The sequence below is a fragment of the Notothenia rossii genome (assembly GCF_949606895.1).
Source record: "Notothenia rossii genome assembly, chromosome: 11".
NCBI classification, from domain to species: domain Eukaryota; kingdom Metazoa; phylum Chordata; class Actinopteri; order Perciformes; family Nototheniidae; genus Notothenia; species Notothenia rossii.
In genome coordinates, this window is record NC_136910.1 from 33,062,327 (window position 1) to 33,080,151 (window position 17,825).

The window sequence follows — 17,825 nt, forward strand, 5'->3', positions numbered from 1 at the left end:
TCTGGCCCCTTGCCTGAGACCAATTTGCCATGGGAGACCCTACCAGGAACACAAGGTTCCAGACAACACAGCCCCCAGGTTCATCAGGGCACACAAACCTCTCTACCACGGTAAGGTGCTGGTTCTTCAGAGAGGTAAAAAAAAAAAAAAAAAAAAAAACAAACCAAGTATATATATTAAAAAAAATCTATACAACAGTGAAAGGCTTTGCTGATGCAAACATTCAACCGCCCTCTTCAAAACATGCATGAACCTTAAGGTTTTCTTTATCAGTAAAAGGCTTTGCTGATGCAAACATGCAACCGCGCTCTTCAAAACAGGCATGAACCTTAAGGTTTTCTTTATCAATGCACTGCTCAAAAAACATTAAATAGTCCGACTCTAATTTGAACCTGAACATAAATGGGTCCACCCTGTCTTCCCAGCTGTCTTCGTCCCGTAGGTTGCTGGCTTCACCAAGGTTATGGAGAGCTGCTTCTCTGTCCAGTGGGGCCATGGAAATAATTTGTGGCAGGATGACTTTATCTCCCATTTTCTTTGCAGAGCACCACTGAGATGCCGCCATAGCACTACTTATAAAGGGGTGCTTCTCCTACAGGAAGAAGAGACATAGTTTATGCATTGCTACTACACTGTACATTTACTATTCTTATAGTGCTGCTGCTGATTTGTAACAAGATGCTTTGAATGTGTAATTATGACGCACACAAACTTGCACATGCAACACTATCTAAATCAGTGGTACAAAATATGTTCAGCCATTTTCTACCAGTCGCTGCAGAAGAACAGAAGGAAGTGCTGTGAATTGTAGTAAGGTATAACAGATAGCATATCACGTACTCCATCCTCCTCTTCAGAGCTGACAAGAATTTCTTCTGCAGCCGCCTTTGCCAGTGGGTCCTTTTTCTGGAAGACACCAGATAAAAGCAATTACTACTGCATGGTAAAGCAGTTGTACTTGCATCATGACACATTGCCCCCTTGAATAAGAGGTGGAAGCAACAAACTGTATGGCTGTGGAGCACATCCATGGAGATTTTAAGTAGTAAATTACAGTCGACATACCCATCCAAAGTCGCTGCAGAATGCCATTTCCTTTACGACTTTACTTCTTTTGGGTGGGTCATCATGATTACTTACCCTGGGACTGTCTTCGCAGTGTTCCCTCTCCAGTCGTCTTTTGGTTGATCTTCTGCCTTCAAATCTGTCAGTGACAACAAGTGATATGGGAATTGTTAACAAACATAACTGGTTTATTGTTTAATTTAATTTTTAAAAAAATGTTTTGCCCTCATAAGACATAAAAACAATACAATAAAACAGGGGTTCCCAAAGTGTGAGGCGCGCCTCACCTGGGGGGTGCCAGAGAGCTTCAAGGGAGGCGCAGCCGCCAGAAAACAATAAAGAGAATCAGTGAAATCTAGCTTGTTAACTTCAGCTAAATGTATGCGAGCGGCAAAATATGGACAGATTTTTAGTGAAGTTACCTAAAGTGAGAGAGGAGACAGCGTCTGTCAGAAAACGGAGGAAGTATGACAATGATTATTTGAAGCTAGGATTTTCATGAACCGGTCCTGATGACACTCCACTGCCACAGTGTGTTATCTGCAACGAGGTGCTAGCTAATGACAGTATGAGAGCATGTAAACTCCGGCGTCATATTGAGACGAAACACCCATGTTTGGTGACCAAGCCACAGGACTTTTTTGACCGGAAGCTCAAGGAATTGCAGTCACAGAAAAATGTCATTGACACATTTAGCACTGTGAATACAAAGGCAACCGAAGCATCATACCGAGTGGCGTTACGGATAGCTAAGGCAGGTAAACCTCACAACATTGGTGAAAAGTTACTCCTCCCTGCTGCTAAAGACATCTCCGTCTCAACTATTTCTCTCCGAGTGCAACGTATGAGGAAGCTGCCATCCTTAACCTCAACATGTTTAAAACATAAAGATAAAGAGGTTTAAAAAAGCTATTGTTTAATGTTTTAAGGAGGTGACGCTCAGCAAAAAGAGAAAGGTAGCGAAAACAGAGCATTTTATGACATTTTCTCTTATTGGACCTCTTTGAAATGCAATTGAAGACCCCTGCATTATAGCAACAATAATAATAATAATAATAATAATAATAGCAATAATAATTGGGAGGGGGGGGCGCGGCTGTGATTATGTTCTCTGAGGGGAGGCTCACCTTCCCACACTTTGGGAACCCCTGCAATAAAAGATTCAAGATGACACATGCACAAAACTTGTCACGGTAAGAATACTTACGTCACGGGGAAGTTGTCAATGAGTAACATGCACCACCATCTCCTTAAATGCTCCATGTCCAACTGTGCAAAAAAAGATGCATATTAAAATGAAAAGAGAACACCACAAGGACTGATCAAAAGTGTATCTCTGTGGCCTACCTCACTGAAATCAAAAGCTGACACCATGACAAAGTAGAGGGCATACTGTTCAAGAGTAAAAAAAACATTTCACACGAATTGCAAAACTGTAAAGAAAAGATTGATAAATTCATCAGATGAGTCATACCATGAGCACAAACACCCCACAGTTGTTGGAGGCCCGTTGTCTTGGTATGCCCTATTTCATGAAGAAGGTGAGATTATATACATTATATACACATAAACACACACACAGTGTAGGAATCCAGGAATCAAACTCAATTAGTGTTCATCATAATTACTAACTTGAATGTCGTTTGCACAGAATTCTCTCCAGGGTCCAGGTGACACAAGCAGAGCAACTTGTCTAATGGGGGATAACACACAGCTGTTTAGACAAGGACATCCAAGAAAATTGAAAACTGGAATATATAACTGGTTGAATATTGTCAAACTGGTGGAACCACCAACTTTTGAACACTGCAGAACTGCAGAACCACCAACATTGGAATAATGCCGAACAGGTTGGCCAAGAGCTTGATTTTAAGGAAACAAACAGAAAAGAAAGCTTATAAATGGGTGGTAACAGAACATTCCCATTTTAAGTGTCTTATGCTCAGTTTCAGTCCAATCATTTGTTCAATAACATGTCAATTTATGCTTGAGGTTATCTTTTAAATGTAAAACTGAACACAGAGCCATAGACAAAAATAATACAAATATAAGAACAGAACCTTAAAACTGAAAATAATTTCTGTGCTTAAAAACCTCAATGTTTCCATTTGGCTTTCATCCCGTAAGCCAATGCCATTTAGGGAATCTAAAAAAAAGATCTCCCTTTCTTGTGGCTTCATTATCTACAAAATAGTTACCACAGAAAATAGAACACACAATTACAGAATTTGAGCTGAAATACTTATCTTAATTTTGAAATTACAGTAACAATAGGCTATAAGAAGATGTTATACTTTATTGATGAAATAAGTAATATTTTGTGTTTAGCTTGAAATACAGATAAGTAAATTCATAACACTGACACATATTGTCCAATGCCCCTGGCGCCACACAGGAACCAGAATCCACCGGAAATCGTCTGCTTTATCCTTGTGAGAGATGGTAAAATGAATAGTTTACATTCAGTGATTCTCATATGATTCCAGAAAATATAATAATGATAATACGCATAAGTACCGGGAGATGCTGTTCAGGATTCTGCAACATAGGTATAAACCAAGTGTGAACGACATAGCTGTTTGCCGAGAACACTTTGATGCCCTGTAAGACAGTTGTTATTTCAGTCCAGAAAAGATTATAAACAGAAGGGGATACATTTATATTGGAAAAGGTAGGCAACTTCACTACCTGGTCATTGGCCAGCTTCTCTATGACCTTGAGGCAGCTGTTTAGGATCTGTAAAAGAAGAGGAAAATGGCAACATTGCCTACATTTGTACTGATAAAATAACAACACTTTGTCTATGCATTATTTCCATACTTACCATCCCTTCAACATCCTGTGGTCGTCCAAAAGTCCAAAAGTCAGTGCGTGTAAGGATCTGGTTGTTTACATAGACAAGGCGTTCATCTGGGCTTCCTCTGCTGTCCAATACCTGTGAAAGCTGACAGATAGACACATTTAGAAAACACATTTTTAAATCTCCATGGTGTGTTCTAGATTCAAACAGTCTATTCACCATATTTTCCTGTGTTTGAGTCAACTTCTGTCCCCAACAGGCCTGGTGGGCCTTTACTGTATGAAGAGTCAGTTGTGGGGTCGTCGTCTCTTTGCTTTGATGCCCTTCATTTGAGAAAAGAATACCAAGACTGTCATAGATAACCACATGCACTATGTGTATCCTCTATCAATTTCAAATACATAGACCATATTAGATGAATACACAATTACATGCACACAGAGCAAGCTTTTCATGATTACCCAAGGTGATTCTTCCATTAACATCAAGGCTAAACGCAGTATTGCTTCCCACAATTTTCTTGAACTGTTCTTTCACTTTGATATTTCGGTCCACATTGTAGAGGTGCAAGATATTTCTCTGTAGGAAGATGTGTGCAGAGGGTGTGAGCATATTAAGGAAATAATTGTTTTTCCGCATCCCGGAGAATAACTGCTCAGCACACTGGTTGTTAATGTGCCCAGCAAGCTCTGGAACAAGTTCAATTCTCCAAAGGAGATCCCTGTCATCTTTGCTGTTGCATTGATGGAAAACATCAAGCAAAGCATAATGATCAGACGATCCAGTGATTGGATGGCAGTCCTTGTCCTCTTCCTCTTTCCTGTGCTTAAGCCATGCCAAATCTACCCTAAGCTTCCTCTCTTCAGCCAGTTTGATGTTCTCTGGTGAGGGATGAAGTAACCTCCCCTCATGTGGATGGAAGGGAGGATCCAGTGGTTGTCGGCAGTTGGCATGACTGGCCAGCCCCCTTGCCTAGTCATACACTGTAACATTTGGAAAATGTTTCCATGACAAAAGCATGTCGGAGAAGTCTCTAGGACTCTCAGCTCTGAGATTAAACTTTACAGAATACACGACTCCACATGGGCACATTACTACAGCCCAACCACCTAGAAAGAAAGAAAATCCTCAGTAAAGTTGGTAAAATGGTAATCATGCAATTTGATTTAGACAAGCTAGCATAAGACATAATTATGTGCTGATGGGATCACTAACCAGAGACACCCCAGACTTTCTCAAACACTTTATTATATGTCGTCCTGCTGGCCATTTTCTCACGAAGACGAAGGACAAGGTCCATCTTAGATCCCTTGCTGTCGAGGCCACACTACTTACATAGAGCCCTAACCTCTGCTACCTATTGTGACATGAAAAGTAGATGCATCTGACTCGCATTACAGTTAAAATTGTATCAGGTAGGTAGATAGAGGTTCTGGATCTACCTTTAGGTTTAACACCTCATCAGCCAGTCGCTCTTCTGTCACCCGCTCGTCCGCATCAGTGGAGACATCTGGCACATGGATCTTGGCATACTCCGTGTTGAACACAATATCTGACTGTCTGGTATGCTGTCCAATCCACGGTGCCCAGTTTTGATAACTTGGACGGACAATGAAAGGATTCTTGCCGTCACCTGAAATATATGTCAAACATTTAAGTATATAAAGTGTAACTTACTTTTTTCCATAGAATCATAACTTCCAGGATGCATCAGCAAATTGCCCTAGATTGTGTGATCTAGTGTTGAAATACCATTTCACAGCATTTCCTTGCTTTAAAACTGATGATAGAGATAACTTACTAGGGTAGAAACCACGGCTTAGGATTTCCATAGTCACTGCATCCCAGAAGTCTTTCACATTGACTCTACCATCATACTGCTGAGGTGGATTTTGGATTTCACTGACTGAGAAGAAAATCAGTTGAATGAAACTGAAAATGTAAAACCAAAACTGAACAAAACACGATAAACCACTGCTACAACACTTTTAAAACGCTTTGAGATCTTGCAATGTATTTCAGTTATGATTGACTTATTTCTATTGTATAGAAAATTCAACTCAGTTAAGCTTTTTACCAGGCATACTGAAAACGCCCTTCTTATGAAGATCCATGACAACTGTTGCAGGGTGATACCCACAGGAAACACAGGCATATGTGTAGTCATGTTCAGAGAGGGCTTCAAAGGAGAGATATGCCTGTAGCACCTTCTCCTTGTTAGGGAAGGACTCTCCCTCAGTTGCCTCAATAATCCCAATTACACGGCTAACTGCAGTGTGGGTCTGAGAAAAGAGGAAGAGACATTTTTAAGTAGAGCTGCAACGATGGATCGATTAGTCAACTATTCAATTAATCGCCAACAATTTTGATAATCAATTAATTGGACTCATCTTAAAAAAAAAGAAGCTGATTCCAGCTTCTTAAATGTGAATATTTTCTGCTTTCTTTATTCCTCTGACAGTAAACTGAATATCTTTGGGTTGTGGACAAAACAAGACATTTGAGGACATGACCTTGAGCTTTGGGAAACACTGATCAACATCTTTCACAATTCTTTGACATTTTAAACAACTGTTGAAAATGGTCGACAGATTAATCAACAATGAAAATAATCATTAGTTGCAGCCCTATTTTTCAGCATAAAGTCGATTGTAAAATCAATAAATCTGAAATAACCTTTTGTTCTGCCGATACAAATTAGCCTGTTTTGATTACGTAGATACTGTGTATACTGATAGAAATCAAAAAGCCTAACCTGTAATGCATTTCTTAAAGTAAGGCACAAATGTAGAGAGAGCATCATGTGGTTATCGAAATTGTGGATTCCATCCTGCCACTCCTGATAGCGGTAGACCATACCGCAACTGGGACATGTCTTTTTGTATGTCGACATGCCTGAAAGTGCAAATGTAGCATACATGTCATATAAAAATACATTATGTGAATTGTGTTTCAGCAATACACTTTGAAGCAAAAAAAATTGCTATCGCTAGTTATCAAGTAGGCTACAGCATCCATGCAATGTCACTGACCTTCAACTATGCCAGAGCATGTTAAAATCCTTGCTTTACTGGTGATCAACTGGGGGTCGCTGAGGACACTCTGTTCAACACATTCTTTGCAAGTGACCTCAGCAGGAACAAGATGCTTAGGAAATCCAAGTGAAGCCTTTGCATTTCTGGAGTTTGCAACCAGTGTCACGGGAAGTTCAGGTGGTATTTTTTTGTGAGACGTGATGTATTTCAAAATCCTTTCAATACCTCTGTCAGTGATTGGGTGATTTTCTTTGTCAGAGTGCTTCAGTTGGCCTTCATTCAGTGAAGAGTTCTCTTCTGTACTCTTAACTCTTTTGAATAGGTCCCTCCTTGTCTCAAAAAGATGCCATTTACCTGTAGCCTTGTGGATGCATGAATTTTTGGAAATCGTACAAGGACAATGCCAAGTGTTTTTCTTTGTGTCGTATGCCACAACTACCCTTCCAAGCCTGCTGTAGTATGACACTGAAGGTTCAAAAACAGAGATATGCAACTTCGTCTGGGGTCCATCAACAGTTAGAAGAGCTGATAGGGGTGCATCCTCCACTTTAGCATCTTCTTGTTTCTTTAAAAGTTCTTTTTTACGATTTTCCCCAAACCAATGGTTTTGAACCATTACACACAGTTCCTTTTCAGTCAGAGCAACATTTGGTACATTGGCACGAGGACAAAAGCACAAGGACCGAATGTGGTGACATTCAAATGGGAGGAGACCACTTCTAAATGCAAAGTCTGCATTTAAATTACACTGATCAACCTCACACTCTGACCTCTGTGTTTGTGACCAAGTATCTTTGATGACATGAACTGGGGTTGCTGGGCCATGGAAAGACTTCTCCACAGCAAAGATCCCTCTTTTAACATCTACACACTGTGACCTGTGATAACGGTCTTCAGAAATGTTGTCCAAATTAGCTGTGTGTTTCCTTCTTATATGAGTTCTCAATTTTTTTTTCTTCAATTCCAAATTACATTGCTCATATTTAACAACGTCTCTTTTTTTGTGTTGCCCAGCAAGAGGAAGATCTGTGGGCTTCTTTGCATGTGCAAAAGGAGGTGGCTGGGCAATTGCCTCCCTTGCTTGCAGTGTTTCGACTACCACTGGAGTTTTGACTTTTGGTGGTGCCACTGGAGTCTGCAAGTTACCTTGCGGTGTCTTGACTTTCGGTGGTGCCACTGGAGTCTGCAGGTGACCTTGTGGGGTCTTGACTTTCGGTGGTGCCACTGGAGTCTGCAGGTTACCTTGCGGGGTCTCGACTGTCGGTGGTGCCACCGGAGTCTGCAGGTTACCTTGTGGTGTCTTGATTGTCTGTGGTTCCACCAGAGTTTGCAGGGTTCCAGTTATTGTATTGTCCAACACACTGTGACTCAAGAGGTGCTTGGTGATTTGGTGTCTTCTGATTAGTGTAGCTGGACAATAGCAACAGTGGAAGTGCGTAGTTGAGCGGCACCATATCTAGCAATGGTGAACTCTGAAAGAAGTTAAAAAACAATAGTTGGTAATAGAAACACATGCTTTATCTATATTAATGTTATATCATACTTAACATAAGTTAAAAGTAACATAATAATCAGTAACCATAAATAAAAGCAGATATACACAGATGTAAACAGATAGATAAACTGATTGTCAACTGACAAAATATACTATAAAGAATTAAGAAAATGTTTGTGTAAACTATCCAACAGATTAAGATTATTAAAAGATGTGCAACAATTGTCAATCTACTAGCAAAATAGCACTGCAACTGACAGTGGCTGACAGTTAACAATATTTTGCAGCTCTTTTTGTTAGCAATACATGTTTGTATGTAGTGCTTATATGCTTATAGATGCAGTATATTTACAGTGCATATTTAAGGCTATTTCTGCTGTCCCCCTATTATAAAGGTAATACCTCAGTTTTCTACTTGTTGACTTTTACCAGTATTTTAAATATGTATCTTTCTACCTTGCTTGTGCATCAGTTTCCTTTGGGATAAATAAAGTACCTATATAAACATATGTATGTTGTCTGTTCACATGCATTTTGTTTGTTGTTCAAGTTATGCCCTAACATTGGCTTTTACCTTTATGTTTCACCGTTGCATGATTTTTTAAGTGGTAAATCACTGAATGCCTTTCTGCACTCTTATAAGAGCAGAATGTACACTGATAAAAAGGTGAACCGGCGGACTGTAGGGGCACAGGTTCTTCTCCCTCAGTAAGAATGGTATGGTGTCTGAGGAAGAACACAAAATGGAATACATTCAAATCAGAGTCTACATGTATCAAATGTTGTTATTTCTGTTAGCAGATCGATTCAGTTGGTTTGTAAGAATTTGAAAAAAACATCAAGATGAACAATGTAGATATTCTACATCTATGGATTCTTACGAACATTTCAAGACCAGAGAGAGAGAGAGCGAGAGAGAGAGAGAGCGAGAGAGAGAGAGAGCGAGAGAGAGAGAGAGAGAGCGAGAGAGAGAGAGAGCGAGAGAGAGAGCGAGAGAGAGAGCGAGAGAGAGAGCGAGAGAGAGAGAGAGAGAGAGAGAGAGAGAGAGAGAGAGAGAGAGAGAGAGAGAGAGAGAGACTGAAGTCACACAAAAATAATAGGCTTAATAACCCCATCTATCCATATATATATAGATCTATAACAATAGTCTTAATTTACAATAGGCATAATTGTAAAACAACATACATCATACATACATGATGTCATAACATACAATTGTATAAAACACAATTTTCTTACATCTTTGTTCTCTTTTGAGAATCAAACAAAACAGATTTAAATGACAAAAAGAATGCAAACAAGTGAAATGAACTAAATTGCTGAATTGCTTTTAATTCACTGGCAGGAGCGACAACTGAGGAGGAGCAAAAAGTCAACAATGAGGGAGAGATTGAACAAAAAGAAAGAGTAGAGGACAGAGAGAGTAATGAACAGGAAGGAGACATAGAGACTAAAGAAGATGGAAGAGAGGGGGCAGGTTATGGAAAGGAGAGAGACATGGGAAATGAATGTTGACAATGTTTTGTGATCATTTTAGCCTCTTCTTTATGTCCAGATCATTAATAGTAACAATCAACTGATTCTTATGCATTACACTTTGAAAAATAATTGATGCTGACATTGTCAGCCCACTGACATGGTTTGATATCAATATATTATCCACTGTGTGACCCCCCACAGGATTTAAAAAGCACCCAACTAGATCATGAAAATTCCAAATATCTCGGGGGGTGTCCCCCTAACATATTTGGACCTCGGTATTTAGGAAATCCTGGATACAGCCCTGTCTACCACGATGTGAACTTTTTTTGTATACAAAATACTATGATGATCATAATAATAATAATATATCTTGTTGCTCTAACTTATCTTTTAACTGATTTTAAATCAAGACTGGAGTGTATTATGTTTCTGTTTCTCGCTTGAGGCCAGGAAAAGGCTAGTCACTGTGACTTTTTTACCTGTGCTGGACTATGGTGATCTGATGTATATGAATGCACCTGCCAACTACATGAGCAAACTAGATGCTGCGTATCATAGTGCTCTGAGATTTGTCACAAATTGTAAAGCACTTACTCATCACTGTACACTGTATACCAAGGCAGGTTTACCATCACTCACTGTACGGAGGCTCAGTCACTGGTACACTTTTATCTATAAAGCTATGTTGGGCAAACTCCGGTATTATATCTGTTCATTGATAAAGCAGAAAGTTGCAAGCAGCTATTGTCTGCGATCGCAGGATATAGTCTTGTTAGATGTGCCAAGAGTAAGGACTGTCTTAGGGAAGATAGCTTTATGTGCGCAGCTCCACTTGCTTGGAACAATCTACAGGCAAAATTGAAATTGAGCATTTTTATTTCTCTGAATGTATTTAAGGCACGTCTAAATGAAATGCTTTCTGACACTCTGGGTATTTGTAAATGTTGAATATGTAAATATGATATCCTCTGTTGTTTGTTTGTTTATTGTTTTTATGTTTCATGTGGAACTAAATGATGCAGGTCTCCCTTGTAAATGAGATCGATGATCTCAAGGGACCAATCTGTCTAAATAAAGGTTTGAAATGAAATGAAATGATATGCGTTGCACATATTTGTTCCGGCTAATCGCACCCTAAATGTCAAACTCTCCAATCTGTTTTTGTTACTCAGCTTCAACCAATGTGCTTTACGTAAATATAACATAAGTAGTTATTCAGTTTGCTTTAGCACCATTGCCAGTCTGCTGCCAACATAATACACATCATATATAAGCAAAGGTGGAAAAAGTACTCAGATCTTGTACTTGAGTAAAAGTACAAGTACCAGTCTAGGAATACTGTGTTACAAGTCAAAGTCCTGCATTCAAAATGTTACTCAAGTAAAAGTAGAAAAGTATTATCATCAAATATAGTTAAAGTAGCGACAGTAAAAGTATTGTGCAGATTGGTCCATTTCAGAATAATATATATGATATGTTTTATAATGATTGATCATTAAAGTGTTCTCAAAGCTAAAGGTGCAGCTAGTTTGAATGACTTTGTATACTGCAGGGTAGCTTGTGAATTTACTCCAGGTGGAACTAAAGTCTGATTTAACACTTGATTATATTGTTTATCCACAAAGTAACATATAATGTATTACATAAATGTAGCGAAGTAAAAGTACAAGATATACGTCTGAATTATGGTGGGGTAGAAGTACAAAGTAGCACAACATTGAAATACTTAAGTAAAGCACAACTAGGCCTACCTCAAAATGCAGAGCTTGAGTGAATGTACTTAGTTACTTTACATCACTGCATATAAGTAACAATATATATAAGTGATTCATAGAAATGCCTGAACATTGTACTTAAGCAGAGTAGCACATAGGCCTACATCCCATGTTCCTGAGAACATACAGATACTTTCACACAAAGAGATTTGTGGCTCAGTCAGTAGGGGCTTGGACTGTGAGCCGTAGGGCCGTCGGTTCAAGTCCCCTGAACTGGGACCTAAATAGGTACAATAGCTGCCCACTGCTCCTAGTACTAGACTCCTGGTACTAGGATCGGTTCAAAGCAGAGAACACATTTCACTGTGTGTGCTGTGTGCTCTGCATGTGTGACCATTAAAGAGGGTTTTCATCCCTCTCAATACAGAAGTTCAGAACTACCTTTTTTTTAATGCATAAGTCATCTCTTTTCTTTTCTGAGATGAATTTATTTGTATGCATGGTCCTTGTTTAAATAAATACATACATTATATAATTAAATGATACCTATGATTGCCAGGTCAGTTTTGACCGGGTTTTGACAGACAGCTCGCTGAAGGCGGGCTCCTGATGACGGAGCCCCGCCTCCTGCACTCACTCCTCTACATCCGGGGGGTTGCTGCAGCTAAGCTAGCAGATTAGCTCACGGGAGCTTTGGGAGTGCTCACATTTCACTGACGGTAGCGGGTCATAAAATCAAGGTAAGATCCTAAAACAATCGACATTATTAATGGATTTATTTTTATTATTTCTTAGCGGGGTAATATGTTGGTGAATATATTTTAAAATATGTGTATTGCTAGTTAATGTTTACTGGTTGTCACAGGAACTAGCTTAGCCTGCTTAAGCTAACCTTGCTCACTTTCTTTAGCGCTAGCTGTCTTCTACTTCATAATGAGGATCATTGGATTGTCTCTATCCTCTTTTGAGTAGCCTTTAGATGCTAAACGGAATAGCTAAATTAGCCAAGAGCTCGCCAACAATATCTAGCCGGTTTAGCTATCTTATCTCTCACCGCAACAGGGAGAGTATTGACATGAAATAAGGTGTTGGCTGCAGGCCTTTGCTCCAACTGTTTACATGTTGTTCAATGCATTTTATTCCAACAGAGGACAGATATCCAGAATCAGAATCAAGTTTAGCTCACGGGAGCTTTGGGAGTTGTCACATAGCTGAGATATATTGTCTTGTTTCATGTTATGGCAACACTATCACACAAAAGAGCTGTAGGTTTTCTGTTAGGCTTTCTATTATCTTCCATTTTGCTGCCTGACCTGTGAATACTGAGTGGGATTTCTAAGGGATGTGTGCCTCCTTGTCTGTCCATCTGTCCACAGAAGAAGGATTACACACGGCTCAGTGCACCATTAAAGCCCTCTCAGCACACGTTTTGCTGACACACTTACTATAAGCTATGTATGTATTGTGTGTATGTCCATTTCTGAAATAAACCCTTTCACAGCGACCTCCGATACCTGTCGATCTGGATTACTATGCTCCATTGACTGAAAACTGTGCTAAAGCTATTGGGTCATGAAGCTATGGTTCATCTCTAGATGTGTTATCTATGAGGCTTTAAAGATGAAGCTAATGGTAGTTCTGTGTTTCTGTCAACTGAAATGCAAATGATCAGTCAAATGACCCGGAGCAAAGGCATCTGTCGACCTGAGGAATGGCTGTCACAAGTCAAATAAGAATGTGAAGTTCGCTTTTGGGACCTCTGGATGCAAAAAATGCAGTGATGTTGCAAATGCAAACAAATGTTTTGTTTGCCTGACAAAGCAGATGTCTACAATTCAAATGTAGAATGGAAAGAATAACCTTTTGTTTTTGTTGAATCCTAGCATTGTGACCTGTTCTAAGTTGTATAATTAGTGAGTTGAATCTGTGCCCTAACACATAATTCCTGCTGTGTTCAGGTGCGATAATGACGACTTTGGACGACAGGATTCTGGGGGAGAAGATGCAGTACTACTGCAGCAGCAGCGAGGACGAAGGCAGCGAAAACGAGGATGAGGAGGGAGAGAAAAAAACCATCCGTGAAGCTAACGTGGAGGAGCCGGAGATCGACTACAGCCCTGATGGAAGTGCTGTCAACACAGGTAATAACACAATCACACATACACACCAAAAACAGTCCTAATAAGACTTCTGCATGATTTCATATTGGAAATACAGTGAGACTGACAGTGGCTGTTCTCCGTCAGGACCAAAGGGGGTCATCAATGATTGGAGGAAGTACAAGCAGCTTGAGGTGGAGCAGAAACAGGAGCAGAAGAAAGAGATGGAGAGGCTGATCAAGAAACTGTCCATGACCTGCCGCTCCGAGCTCGACCAGGAAAAAGACAAACTGAAAGAGAAGGAGCTGCAGGACAAGATCAAAGGCAAAGTAAGTATGAAGAAGAAAAAAGATCCACATAGGAAAGTAAAGCCTGTGAGGACGGTTATTTAAACGTCTTGTTCCTCAATCCATACCGGCAGTCGGTGAGTGACTCCATCTAAAAACTGGGTCACTCTGGATAATGGAGCACCTGCTGTTTTTGAAAAGGATATATATAGATTAGATGTTAATTAGAAACAACCTGATTAACACAGTGGAGTCTGCAACTCCATTCTTTAGGTTCTTAAACAGCCTAATATGCATGAGTACATTTAGGGACACATATCACTTTGTAAGCTAAGCTGGTTGTTCAGCCATATTTACTGTACAGACCTATGAGCTGTATAAACTGGGGGTGGGTCAGGGTAAAAAATTTCAAATCGGATTGATGTTGTTCCTAACACTGCTCTGAATTTAACACTAGGTGTCTCAGGCCCCATTTACACGGGAACGCAAACGAAACGCAAACAAACCAAATTCGATATCAAAAAAGTCTTCCGTTTACACGGAATCGGCTCAATAAACGTGTGTCCGTCCACGTGAGACCACTTGATCCACTGGAGACGCAGCAGTACATATGCCGGGCCTGTAAGTGGCGCTGTACTTCCGCCACAAAATACACCAAAAGCAGCGAAGAAGACCCCCGAGCATGGTTGCCTGGTTGCCCTTCTGTTTATTCTCCGCGGTGGATTTAGCAACATGTAGTTCATATAGTTCTCCATGTCTACTTGTTGCTGATGGTTGTGGTAGAGGAGCTGTAGATTTTGCACTAACATCTGTAGCATGGTCAGTAGCTGTAGCTACTGACAGTAGCTACTGACCATGCTACAGCAGTGAGCAGCAGAGGTGGGGCTATGGCTTCATCGTTATCAGGAAAATGATCATATAGGACGTACACACTGAGCCGTTTGCCCCCCAGAGCGTTCCGTCCGCAGATCTATCCACCTTGGGAACCGTTAACGCTTTAGGGGTCCGTTTCCGCAGTTCCGTTACGGCCTCGTGTGAATGAACCGGCTATACGAAAGAGAAAAGTAGAAGATACAACCCGTTTCGTTCCCGCGTAAACAGCACATCACTTGACTCAACAGCCAATCACGAACGGCACATAGTGAAACAGTGAGAGCCAATAATGATCCTGTGGTGACTCCAGTCCACCTTGTTTTTTGGTTTACGTTCAATGTGGGCTTCAAATCCCAAGATGTTGCACCCCACAAAACCCATGAACTTTCCAAAACACAAACAAAACGTCCAGCGACTTCCTCCCTCCAAACTCTTTTTTTACCCCCGTAATATTGCAAAAGGCTTGTCAGATACTCGCGTCTGCATTTGTTCTTTCCTAAATAAACAAAATATAATTTCATCACGTTGTCATATTGCTCAATACCAATGCCAAACAGGTTGGATTAGGTGGTAAAGGTTGTTGATGTTGGCTTCTTTTTTTAATTTGCAAGAATGATCGATTATGGTGGTTGAGCTAGTTTACACCAAATCAAGTCTTCATATTTTTGGCAAGAAAACATATTTCCCAATTGGTCAAAGTGTTCCTTATCCTAACTAAATGTGTTCCTCTCTGTCTGCCCCATAGATGACCGTGCAGGAGTACAACATGCTGCAGGAAGGACAGGATGATGAAGACTTTCTCCAGCATTACCGCATGCAGCGCATCGAGGAGATGCGGCGCCAGCTCTGCCACGGCAAGCGCTTCGCTCAGGTCTACGAGCTGAGCTGTGGAGAGGAATTCCTGGAGGCTCTGGACAAGGAGGACAAGAGCATCCTGGTGGTGATCCACATCTATGAGCTCGAGGTACCAGGCTGCGAGGCCATGAGGGGCAGCCTCATGTGCCTGGCTCAGGAGTACCCGCTGGTGAAGTTCTGCAGCGTGCGCAGCTCAGCCATTAGCACCAGCGCTCTGTTCAGAGACAGCGCTCTGCCCGCCCTGCTCGTCTACAAAGCAGGGGAGCTGATCGGGAACTTTGTGCGGGTCACGGATCAGCTGGGGGAGGACTTCTTTGCCGTGGACCTGGAAGCCCTGCTGCAGGAGTACGGCCTTCTGCCCGACAAGCTGCCCAACATCCAGAAGATCATCCGCAACGGAGCCATCTTTCAGACCATCGTTAGCGACGAGGACTCGGACCTGGATATAGACTAGACCCGTAGTGGCTAACATGCACGATCTGCTTGAGAAACATGCGCTCAGTCTGCATGGACTATAGATAATATAATGTATGTGGACCCCTGTAGTGATGACGGACCGAGCCAGGACTACCCTGTTACAACTCGCACAGCAACACAACAGAAGCATTTAAAAGTAAGCACACAGAAAACTATGTCTGCCACCAATGATTCTTTCACTTTTGACTAATCTGCTGATAATCATTTCAAATAATCCATAGATCTATCAAATGGTAGAACATAGAGAACATGCCCTTTTCACACACATACAGGTTTATTTAAATGTCTCCCTTTGTCAGGTAAACCCACATAAATTCACTTAAATATGATATTTAAAAAAAACATAGAAAAGCAGGAAATCTCCATATTTGAGAGGCTGAAAGCGGCATTTTCTACAATTTTGGCATGAATTGAACTATATATTATCAAAATAGTTGGAGATATATTTTCAGTTTTATGCTGCAGCTTTACACAGAATATCAGTGACCACTCCATGGTAACCATTAGTTATAATGAATAAGAGCAGATCCTAGCCATTGTTAGTATCTAGGAATGATGATCCATGCTGAGAATGATGTGGAAGTCAATGTTTTGTTTGTGCTGTGAATGTCAACTATTTATTCATTGTGGTGTAACACATTCCCTGTTTTCCTTCATGTGCATCTTCAGTATAATAAATGTGTCACTCTGTAGAATTACAAACCCTGCAGCAACCAACTGACTTTCGTTAATTTTATAACTTTTATATGTGACTGGTCATTTCAAGTAGTGCGAAGAATAACATGTTTGGACGCCACTGTCTGTTTTAGCTTTTATTTATCAGATTTGTCCTAGCTAGGAATGAAGGACCATTCAATAAAAAGGAGCTCAGGGATCTTAAAGCTCCACCACTCGATATGTGTCCACAGCACCTGTGGCCTGTACTTTGAAGCCAGTTCAACAGACCCTGGATATGTTTGAGTTACCCGGTCTTAACTAACCCTAACAAACGAGATCTCGCTAAGCGGTCCTACGACGCTGGTTATCAACTCGGTAACTCATCCCAGGGTTTCTCTGTCCGGCTGAGTGCACGCTCACGTGAAAGGGGCGGGGGTTAGCAACATTTGATCATCACAAACATGGACAAGCGCTCTGACAGCGCAGCGTCATACTTCATGAATTAAAAGTAAACTATCATGTTAGACCAGTGGTTCTCAACCTGTGGTACGCGTATCACTGGTGGTACGCCAGCTCCCGCTAGTGGTACGTGGAGCAATCCGACATATAACAAATATTAAAAAATATATATATTACATTTTTTTTCTTTTTCTTTTTTTTTTTTTTTACTTAAAGGATCATGCTATATTTGAATAATATATTGTAGGGCCCATACCTATATAAGGTATATTTATAAGTTTTCTTTTTCAAAATATCTAACAGATCATGCATTTTAGCCATGCCTCATTTCGCTCTATTTTCCTCTCCTCCACCCTGTCTTTGGCTGCAGCTGACCACGCCCCCCTGCAAAGGAGGGGGGCCCGAGTTTACGAGCGTCATGTTACCATGCTGTTACCATGCCACGGCAACCTCTCATTCCCCTGATTAGTGGAGAGTTGGCCATATAGGCGGAGCTCCTCGTCACTGACGTCAGACTATTTTCAAA

The 17,825-nt window shown here is 40.8% G+C and overlaps 3 protein-coding genes across 4 annotated transcripts; 1 reads left to right on the forward strand and 2 right to left on the reverse strand.

The window, feature by feature from the left end:
- Window positions 1–209: 209 nt before the first annotated feature.
- Window positions 210–3,245, reverse strand: LOC307024261 (uncharacterized protein; the record flags this gene model as incomplete). The annotated part of the gene is made up of 8 exons (XM_079658237.1): window positions 210–592; window positions 841–906; window positions 1,141–1,204; window positions 2,273–2,334; window positions 2,413–2,457; window positions 2,540–2,590; window positions 2,698–2,758; window positions 3,160–3,245. The coding sequence occupies 8 exons, from the start codon at window positions 3,243–3,245 to the stop codon at window positions 224–226; spliced, it is 804 nt and encodes a 267-aa protein (XP_079514363.1). The 3' UTR covers window positions 210–223.
- LOC307024260 (uncharacterized protein) lies at window positions 3,221–7,308 on the reverse strand. Of its 2 annotated transcripts, XM_079658236.1 has the most exons (11): window positions 6,898–7,308; window positions 6,621–6,760; window positions 5,943–6,147; window positions 5,667–5,771; window positions 5,308–5,498; window positions 4,327–4,444; window positions 4,085–4,188; window positions 3,890–4,009; window positions 3,754–3,801; window positions 3,583–3,666; window positions 3,223–3,494 (listed from the first exon to the last, which is right to left on the reverse strand). In XM_079658236.1, the coding sequence occupies exons 2-11, from the start codon at window positions 6,756–6,758 to the stop codon at window positions 3,390–3,392; spliced, it is 1,218 nt and encodes a 405-aa protein (XP_079514362.1). In that variant the 5' UTR covers window positions 6,759–6,760; window positions 6,898–7,308; the 3' UTR covers window positions 3,223–3,389. The 2 variants fall into 2 exon arrangements, with proteins under 2 accessions (XP_079514361.1, XP_079514362.1); XM_079658235.1 differs by having other exon boundaries at window positions 3,221–3,494; window positions 3,583–3,801.
- Window positions 7,309–12,187: 4,879 nt separating this feature from the next.
- Window positions 12,188–16,879, forward strand: pdcl (phosducin-like). Its single transcript, XM_079659627.1, has 4 exons — window positions 12,188–12,332; window positions 13,551–13,733; window positions 13,839–14,020; window positions 15,597–16,879. Exons 2-4 carry the CDS (start codon window positions 13,559–13,561, stop codon window positions 16,158–16,160), a joined length of 921 nt encoding a protein of 306 aa, XP_079515753.1. The 5' UTR covers window positions 12,188–12,332; window positions 13,551–13,558; the 3' UTR covers window positions 16,161–16,879.
- Window positions 16,880–17,825: the final 946 nt, after the last annotated feature.